The 10402-nt window shown below is 46.3% G+C and overlaps 1 protein-coding gene across 1 annotated transcript in view; it reads right to left on the bottom strand.

Annotated features, from left to right (window-relative positions):
* The window catches only part of EXT2 (exostosin glycosyltransferase 2), a 136156-nt gene that overhangs the window by 47853 nt on the left and 77901 nt on the right, over positions 1–10402 (bottom strand). The window contains exon 10 of the mRNA XM_010832223.1: positions 7906–8095. Within this exon, the coding sequence (XP_010830525.1) occupies positions 7906–8095 (190 nt within the window). The remainder of the gene's footprint in view (positions 1–7905; positions 8096–10402) is intronic.

Below are 10402 nucleotides of genomic sequence, written 5' to 3'. Positions count from 1 at the left end.
CCTGCAATGCAGGAGACCTAGGTTCGATCCCTGGGTCAGAAAGATCCCCTGGAGAAGGGAATGGCTACCCATTCCAGTATTCTTGCCTGGAGAATTCCATGGACAGAGGAGCCTGACAGGCTATAGTCCATGGGGTCACAAAAAGTCAGACACAACTGAGCGACTAACACTTTCACAGCCTGAAAAAGCTTAGGGTCTAAAAATGTGTTCAACTCCAAAAAAAAGCATGTTTGAGAAAGGACTGGAGACCAAAGAAATGATCCAATGGGTCAGTCCCTTTTAATCAATACTTAACCTGGTCCAGAATGACATAATCAAAAACTGTCTTCAGAATAAATGGATAGGCACAGGACTAAGAGACTGGAGACCTGAGTTCTGCATTTCCCATGGGGTTCTTAGGCAGGTCTCTTCTTCTCAGGGTAAGAATAAGTGGAGAGAGAGAAGGGAACCTTCATTAAGCAACCAGTATATGCCAGATACTTTACAGGTGCACTGTCATTTATCCTCCTGACAAGTCTATGGAGCAGAAATTATTTACAGAGTAGGATTCACAAGGCTCAGAGAGGTTAAGTACATTGGCTGGGGTTAGGGCTAAATGATACAGCTAGCATTTGAATCTAAGTCTGTTTAGCATCAAAGACCAAATAGGACCTGCACCGTTTACTGCAGCTTGAAAATGTCATGTTTCTCTGGATCTGGAACAAAAACAATCATCCTTATTCTTCTCTGCTTCCCATTCCCTCTTCCAGTTAAGTAAAAGAAATCCCTGTCATAAATCCAAATCCTTAGAAAACATGAATAAATTGTAATATCTAAAAGTGAAGGAAGTTATAGCTCTAACTAGATCAGTGGTTATCTTTAGATCAGTGGTTCTCAAATGGTGTCAGGATTCCTTCGTGCTCTTAAAAACTGTTGAGATCCCCAAAGAGGTTTTATTTATGTGGGACACACACACACAATTTATTATATTCTGAATGAAAACCAAGGAAACTTTAAAACCCAGGACACACGAGCACACCCTCCATCAGCCAGTAGAGTGGTGATGTCATCCCATGTTGGGCAGCCCCTGGAAAACCCCACTACGCACACGTGAAAAATATAAACGTGGGAACGCAGGGTGACTCAGCATTCTCAGAGAAAGAATTTCAACCTCACCAACCCTGTGAAAGGACCTCAGGGATGCTCAGCAGTCCCCGGACTGCACTTTGAGAACCTCTGTATGAGACCTTGTATTTAGATTTGGGTACTGCAATAGAGCTGCCCAGCATGGCTCAGACGATAAAGAATCTGCCTGCAATGTCAGAGACCAGGGTTCAATCCCTGGGTCGGGAAGATTCCCTGGAGAAGGGAATGGCAACCCACTCCAGAATCCTTGCCTGGGGAATTCCATTGGCAGAGGAGCCTGGAGGACTACAGGCCGTGGGGGCGCAAAGAGTCAGACATGACTGAGCGACCAGCACACAAACACTTACAGAAGAACCAACAAACTGGGAGATAGGCGGAGTTGACGAGGACAGTACAGGTCCTCGGATCCAGGATCTCTTTAAACTGAATATGCCATACACTGCCTCTCAGCTCCAAATTCACCCTTCACTGCCCTGGGGGTGATACTGGCAGCCAGCCCCATCACCATTCCCCCTTTGCCCACTGACGTGACGTTAACACGTCAGCAGCAGGTGCTGGAGGGACGCTGGGAGGTGAGGGCTTTGCTTCCTGGTTCCGGTGTGCCTTTTTCACTTGCTCCTTCGGTACTTGGCCAGCAGGTAGGCAGCAGCACCCCTCTCCAGCACATGTAGACGGTACCCCCAAGGGAGGCTCCCAGCAGGTTCTACAGACACCCCAACAGGCTCCCGAAGGAGTCTGGCAGCTCCTCTGCAGGCAGTTTCCTGGCAAGTTCTGTGATACCTTCAGCAGCAACTCAGCTGAGGTTCTGCCCTCAGGTGGTTCCTCAGGAACTGAAGCCCTCGCCAGTACCCCTCTGAGTCCAATAACACCCCCCGGATGGCTTCCCGTTGAATTCCATGGGTATCCAAAGGGGCTGCTGGTTTCCTGTTTGCCAGACTCAGCCTGTGGCACCTGAGCAGCTTCACCATGCAGTGGGTCTGAATCTCAGACCGAGCTGGGGGAGGCGCTCTCAATCCCCAAGCTGATTTCCTATATCCCGGGAGCTCTCTTCACCCTTTAGCCACCAATCTCCTAGTCCTCGTTAACAATTCCTAGTTAAAACTTGAACTTTTCCTGGTCAAGTTGCTGTGTGGTTTCTGTCTCCCACCTGGACCTTGACTAACACACTAGGGCTATCAGAAGGGTTCCCAGATGAAAGGCTTCTCTATGGCTTCTGAAGCTAGAAGCGTGACCAACGCCTGGGTGAAAGTTACAGGGAAACCGATTCAGGCTCAAAGTCGGTAAGAATGTTCTGATGGAACGAAATGCCTTCAGCAACACTATGTGCTCTTCCACGTGAAATGTACCAACTTCAGGGACCAAACAAGACACCTCTGAGGACTGTATGGCCAGTCACGTTTCACAGAGAGAACAGTCTTTGGAAAGAGCTTCAAATCTCAGGTGTTTGTATTCCTTATCAGCTATGTGATCTTGAACAAGTCCGTGATTCTGTACCTGTTTCTTTGACTATGAAGATGGGATAGTGACACCATCTCCACCTGTGGCAAGGCGTGAGGAGGAACAGGAATGCGTTTAGCAGCTCAGTGCCCAGCACGTGGCAGAACGTCCACCAAACGTTGGCTGTGCTTTAACTTGCAAGTCTGTGCCTATTTACAGACCAAAGGATGAACCCTAGGTAGTGGTGGCAAAGAGGCACACGTTAGATCTCGTACATCACTCCAACAGTCTAGTGGCATGTCCTCAGCTTTTATCTTCAAAGTTCACTTTGAGACTAGCGGAAACCCTGCCATTAATCCTCTAGAACTGAAAAAACCTAACTTGCCAACAGTTCCGTTGGCAAGAAACATGGAACTCTTGCCAAGGAAATTTCACAAGGCAACAAACAGCCTCTCTTTCTGCAATACAGAAAGAGGCTAGAAAACAGGTGAGCTGCTTGCGTGACGTGTCAATGTTCTCGACCCTGGATGAGAGTCCCTCTCACCCAGGGAGTGTGCACAACATCTTCAACAGAGAGTTTTCCACATTCTTTTCCTATGTGTAGCCAGAAAATTACTCAAGACAATGTCTAAAAACAACCTTCCTTGATAAGGTCTTTGATAGGGAAGTTTTAGCAAGTGAGGAAAGCTAAATGGGTACAGATGGAAATGTAGAATGAATCGTGGCTTTCTTGGAAAGGTGATTACCTTTTCCTGTCCTGAGTTGGGCCTGGAGAGCCAAAGGCAGCTTTGGTAAAAGAAGTCTCCATCTCAACGGTCCAGCTCCCTATGAACCACTGTGACCACAAGGAAGGACTCCAAGTAGAACTCCCAGTTGCTTGTTTTCACAGCTTCAAATAGAACAGGCCTCTAAGGAGGGGATCCAACTTCCTTGGGCTTTTGTATCCCTTCTGTGGAACATGGGAACAAGAAAGTGGCTAGCCAAAGAAGCAGTATAATTACTCCCTGCCTTAAAGAAGGTAATTCTGATATAGGATTTTGATACAGTTTGGAAAAAAAAAAAGGACAGGAATACAAGGTAGGAAAGAAAAACGTAAGTGAGAAAGAACAGAAGACTTGTATTTTTCTTTCCGTTAGTACTTCCAAAAGAATAAGATTTATTTTTCTGCCTCTCTTCGAGCCCCTGATAAGAACCTGGTTGATCTGCATAATCCCAAATCAGAGACCTGACAAAGCATGATCTCCTTGCTGCTAAACAGCAATCTGAATAGACACAGTGGGGCTCGGGGCACAGAGCATGAGCTTGGATCCAGAGAGACTTGTGTTCATTTCTGCAGACCTCTGACGTGTGTGTGTTAGTCGTTGAGTCGTGTCCGGCTCTGTGTGATGCTATGGGCTGTAGCCCACCAGGCTCCTCTGTCCATGGAATGCTCCAGGCAACAATACTGGAGTGGGCTGCCATGCACTTCTCCAGTGGATCTTCCGAACCCAGGGATTGAACCCGGGTCTTTGCACTGCCGGCGAATTCTTTACTGTTAGAGCCACCAGGGGAGCCCTAGGGCAAATTACTCAGTTAATCTGAGTTTCACTTTTGTAAATGGGGATAATATCAGCTTCTTTCAGTTTTGTTATAAGCAGTAGAGACAATACGTGTAAAGCACTCAGCACAGTTCCCATTCCTTGGATATAAAAGGTACACGATACATGTTGTAACAACACTGTATCATTCTCATTTTTACAGATGTGCGTAGTGGTTCAGTCATGTCTGACTCTTTGCAGTCCTTTGGACTGTCGCCCGCCAGGCTCCTCTGTCCATGAGATTTTTCAGGAAAGAATACGGGAATAGGCTGCTATTTTCTTCCTCCAGGAGATCTTCCTTACCCAGGCATCTTCACAAATGGATTCTTGTAAAGTCTTACAAACTTCACTTTGCCTCTGACATTTTGAAGCGGTGTAGACAGAAGAACAGGGGGTGACTCCTTAGCATGCAGAAGGAAACAGTGTCACAGCTAGAAACCTCGGGTTCTTCCACCACTGCTTGGCCCAGGTGGGGTCTTTTCCTTATTCTTTTAACCTCTAAATGGAACTGCATGAATTGTAGCTTGTGTCTCATCCTGCGAATCTATAGCTGGCAAAACAGAAATGTCACCTTCCATTCACACAAAGTAGTCTGAAAAATAAGATTTCTCAAAAACATTGCCAAATTTATGAAAAACAAATAGCTGAGCCAACTGACCTGATAACTTTACAGTTCTGAGCTTTAGTCCAACTTGAAGGAGAAAAAGAACTCCTTGTGTTAAGGATTTTTTAAAAAACATGTATTGATTAACAGTTTTCTCCAAGTTGGATGCCAGGAGCCATGTGAGCTAGGAGAATTCTCCAACTTGGCAAAGGTACTACGAAATGTTCAGGTTGTCCGACGATGACCCCAAGTCCATCCTGGGGATCACTGTCAAACACAACCACAGATTCACAAAATCAACCATCAGGTTATCTCTGTACAAATCTCGAGCTCCCTCCAGAAGTCCTCAACCTGCCTGGTGAACAGCGGGTCCCCAGACCCTCACTCCCCACGGTCCCTGAATTCAGCCGGAAGGAAGGGCACTCCTGCTTCTGCTTCTCGATGGCCTCCATCCCGACAGACCGCCCTGAAACGCTCAGCCAATCCCATCCTGCCTATTAAGAACTGTGGAAGTAGCAACCCGAAGCTGGGGTGGCCATAGGGGAGTTCCCTGAGATCAATTCAAATTTAAAAACTGAAATCAGTTAAAACAGAAGGCTGAGTTAAACCTATCTGAAATGTACGATGTAACAGCTTCCTTCAGGCTGAGGCCAGGGGCCAAGCCTAACAACCTCTATATCCATCAAGCCGGGAAACTGAAAAGCTGAGGTCGGAGGAGGGCAGTGGCTCGCCTCTTTCGTCTGACAGAGCTCAAAACCAACGTGACGAAAGCTCGCTGGAAATTTCTATTGCCTAGTCTAAGTATTTACTTAAACTTCAAACCCAGCAATTTAGACTTAAATGTAACCAAAAAGAAAATACTATTTGGTTGGGTTGGAGAGTGAAAAAAAAAAAAAGTAGAGGGGAGGGATTTCTGCCTACACTAATCCTCCCAGCAGCAGACATGTTAACCACAATATTTATTTTAGTAAATGTAGAGAAAGTGAAAAACATCACTTTTGCCTCTAATATTTCAAAGCCTTGGACTTGTCTTTTAAAAAATATATATGTTACTAATGCCGTACATGAAAAATCAGATGCCTTTGCTGGCACGAGGGCCAGAGCTGACAGCCCCATTTACCAACTGAACAAACACCCCACAGAAGATTAAACACAGTTCATGTTCTCCCCAAACAACCACAACGCCAGAACCAGAGCACTGACCTAAAAACCACTGTTAGAAAAAAAGCAGGTCCAGCCCCTGAATGTGTCAAAATTTGGGCCTCATCAGTTGAGGGCTCTTTCCTCTCTAGAGCCAAAATATTTCAAAAATAAACTACACTCTTGGTCATGACATTCACCACCACACTTTGGTAGGGTGTACCAAAAATTAAAACTAAACACCCAACTCCAGAACCTAGGTTTGTGCTCTTGCTTTTAGTGACAGCAATGTAGGCAGGACCTTAGACCAAGAAGGAAGAAAACTATTTCTCTTTTCTCACAGTTTGCAGTGATACTTGCTCCAAAGAAGTGACTCAAAGTCACATTAAATAAGTCACCTTATGCCCAAAGTGGCTAACCCGGGTTTCTAAGGAGACGTCTCTTCTGCATTTAGCAGCAGCACTGCCTGTCTGGGCAGGAGGGTGGGGTGCAGCTGGGGTGCTCCCGCCCTGGAAGCTGGTGGCCTCCGCATGCAGCAGGGTGACTGCAGATACGACACACAGCTGTTCCAGCTCCAACAAGGGACACACAGCCTTCCTTCTGAAACACAACCCATCCTTTATAAATGAAGACTCAGATGAGCAATGCAGTGCCTCCGATCCACTCACTCTGGGTGGACCTGGGGTTCTGAAGAGCCTCCCTGCTGTCCCGTTCTGTCCCCTCGGCCTCCTCCTCCTCCCCCTTCCCGTCAGTTTCATCCTCTCTCCCTCTGAGAAGGTGCCAACATCCTCTTTTTCTTCTACCCTTTTCTGTCCCCTTTATTGAGAGTCAAACAAACAAAAAAAAATCCAAGAATGTTGGGAGGAAAACAACCTGGCACAAAAGATGAGAATAGCAACAACGATAATAAACGCTGTGTGCCTCAGGGCATACTATGGGCCTTCACGTAAAAGAGCTACTTTGTTTACTAAACTGTGGCCCCCTGAATCTAAAAAGCAAGTACTGATGCAGAGAACAAAAGTCCCACCAAGGAAAAAATTTTAAAGTCTCAAGAGGGCATTTAAATTCTGATTTGCCTCACAGACAGAAGTACATTCTTCTCCCAGCCTAGACTAGGGATCTACTACTGGGTTTTCCAAGGTTGACTATCCCGACTTCAGGATAACCAATTAAACGGGAACAGCCATAAAAAGTGCAGATACTACTGTCAGGCAATAAACTAGACCTTATCGGTGATAGTGGTGCACATTACAAACTTCAAACTCATTCCTTGCTCTAATCCATCAGAAACTTCCTGGCTTTAATAGGCTATAAAGGGCAGGGGCTTTGAAGTCCCTGGGATTAGGATCCATAATAGACGGACTGAATGAGAAACGAAATGCAGGTGGAACGTACATTATGCGTCCTGAATTAAAAACAAATCCAATGAATCAAACAGGCTCAGCCCGAGCTGCCAGTCAGCAGATTACAGGGGTGGCCAAGGCAAGGGACAGAGTGATTACGGATGAGCTGGTGGGAACTTCCAGTGAGGGGTCACTTTAAGGAGCTGATTCAAACCTGGGAGGGCGCACTTTGCTGACTCTGCCCATCAGAGGTGAGGCCGTCCTTTTTGAAGAAGAGCACAGTATCAGAGCCGAGATAAGGAAGGAGAAAACTAATGCCTTTTAAACTGACTTTTCATGTAAACAAATCAGCTGAGAGGGTTGAGGGAAGCTGAGATCTGTTTTCCCAAGGCTGATGGCCTTTGATCCTATTGATTCCTAAGCCCTCAAACACTTGTGGCTACAGAGCATGCCATGGGCTAAGAGTTAAACCGGCCACCCTAGAACAAGAACAAGATGACTGAGAAAACCAGGGTCATGCTGCCTCAGGAATGGCATTACTGTTGACAAAGCAGGAAAGTTCATTTAAGACAAAGGCTGCAAATCATTTGTCCATCAAAAAAACTCGATCCCATTGAGACGAACACAAAACGTCCAAACCGGGCCTTTCCTGGACACACCGTCTCTCCGCTCATCTTACCTTCAGGAGGGTTTTTATTCTGATTGTTCCAGACGACCAGCAGCTTGGATAGGCTGGGCACCTTGGACACTTCGGTGATGACCCGGAAGAGGCTCTCCACTCGGTCGTAGGTGAGGACGATGGCCGTGAAACCTTGAGATTGTGGGGGGATGAGGGGAAGGAAGAGAGGGTTGCTCACACTGCCCCACTTCTGCAAGAGAACAGATTAATATGGGTCAGAGAAGGATCTAGTAACAATGGTGCTGGTCTCTTTCTCAGCATGACCAATAAACCGCAACACGGGAGACTCGATGTAGTTTCTACCATGACCAATCCAAGAGGCAAGCAACTGTTCAAAGTCTTCCCCACCTCAAAATCTGCACTGATGCTCTTTAACTGAGTTTGGCTCTGATACCCTTAAAAAAAGAACCAGAGAATCTTTGCAGCTAAGAGGAGATGTCTAGTTAAACATGGCAGATTAAACACATGCGTTTATCTCCATTCCCTCCCCAAACCCACTAAAACGGCAATTAATAGATTAAAAAATATAAATCTACCCAGACGATGAAATGGGAACAGAGACAGCAGCTGATGAGCAGCAGCAACATGCTTCTGAAAGACTGAAAGGGGCTGGAGAAGTGGTGACGGAGCAGAAGGCTGAGAGCTGCAACCCAAGCGCTACAAAGGCGGTGGCGAGACAACAAGGCAACCAAGTCCCACTGTCAGCCCCACAACGGCCCAGGGGCTGTGCTCGGCGGGCCTCACGAGGTAAGAGGAGGAGGGCGAACACAGGAGGAACAGCTGAAATACGTGCAAGGAGCAGCGACAGGCTCAGGGCACAAGCGTTCCCACCACCTGCCCACTCAGCCAGAAAACCACGCTTCTTCCTTACCCACGCTACAGAAGGGAGGTTGATTCTCTGAAAAACCTAAAGCTCTAGACATGGAAACATAGGTACTGAAGAGAGGAAAATGCAGTTAGAGCCTAAATTTTGAATGATGAGCTCTACAGCTTCCTCCCCTTCTAGCGACCCAAACACTAGCAGCCATGTGGTTTACTTGCCACTCCACCACCTTACAGGGAGGCCGCATCACCTTACAGGGAGGCCCCATCACCTCACAGGGAGGCTGCATCACCTTACAGCGAGGCCCCATCACCTCACAGGGAGGCCGCATCACCTTACAGCGAGGCCCCATCACCTCACAGCAAAGCCCTCCAGGTAACAAGCTTCTCTTAAACAAAAAGCTTTTGATCAGCTTTTTAGAGCTTCCACAGATCCTAGAATCAGACATTTCAAGAACATCTTCAGCATGAACAATAGAAAACAAATGAACAAAAAGAAACACAAGAAGTCAGAGAAAACAGAGACAATAGAAGAAGCAGAGGGGTGGTGGTTTAGTTGCTCAGCTGTGTCCGACTCTTTGCGACCCCATGGACTGTACAGTCCATGGAATTCTCCAGGCCAGGATACTAGATTGGGTAAGCTATCCCTTCTCCAGGGGATCTTCCCAACCCAGGGACTGAACCAGGTCTTCCACATTGCAGGCAGATTCTTTACCAGCTGAGCCACAGGGGAAGCCCAATAATTTATGTACTAAACAATGCATCTATTTAAGGTATGCAATGGCTTTGGTATATTACACTGCTAAATTTTAAAAACTGGTAAAATATAACACAAAACCTGCCATTTCAAACTTAAGTGTACATTTCAGTGGCATGAGTTACATTTACATTCACGTGCTTTTACATGAAAAGCCTAACTTTAGGACCTAACTTCAGCTTCACCAGGAGGAGGCTGAATATGAAATGGCCTGTTATTCTGGCTGCTCACGCTCCTTAGTCTTTTCATACTCTGGGATCTCCAAGGTTTCCCCCATCACCCCCATCCATATCACTGACGGACAGCCATCACCACGTATATGACAGCAGCTGTTTGCCAGATGTGACAGTGTGGGGCAGGAAATGCACACACGCACATGGAATGCACATGGATGGGAACTCCAGGAGACCGAATGGGATTCCTGGAGTCCTAATGTCATCAGGATATTAACGCCAAAATGTCCACAACAGGCCATAATTAAGATTTCACAACCAAGAGACACCACAGGAAAGACTATCCTCCTAAGGCTGACTTTTTGTTTCCACAATATCACTCTTGGGCATTAAGCTGTGGTTTTAGGACGGGGCCTGGATCTTCGTGTTTCCACCCTGCATCCGATCACCTTTGCAGGAACACCTTTTCATTTTCTACTCCTATCTTACTCATCGGTTTCCTGACTTGTATGGAAACGGAAGTCAGGAAGTAGCCCTGTGCTACTAAGTCACAGTTAATCACCAAGGTTTGTGGTCTCTCTGCCCTCACCAACCCAGCCTACTCATCAACCCCTTCCAACACAAAACTCGTGTGCTTGAAAATCACCATTTTAAATGGAAAAGCAAAAAATGTTTTTAAAGAAGTATGTAAAATAATTTAATATGTGATATCAAAATAGTCAAGATTTACTAAGTACTTTGGTTT

The sequence above is a fragment of the Bison bison genome, unplaced genomic scaffold, assembly GCF_000754665.1.
Source record: "Bison bison bison isolate TAMUID 2011002044 unplaced genomic scaffold, Bison_UMD1.0 scf7180017860457, whole genome shotgun sequence".
NCBI lineage: Eukaryota > Metazoa > Chordata > Mammalia > Artiodactyla > Bovidae > Bison > Bison bison.
This window is presented reverse-complemented; position numbering and strand designations above follow the sequence as displayed.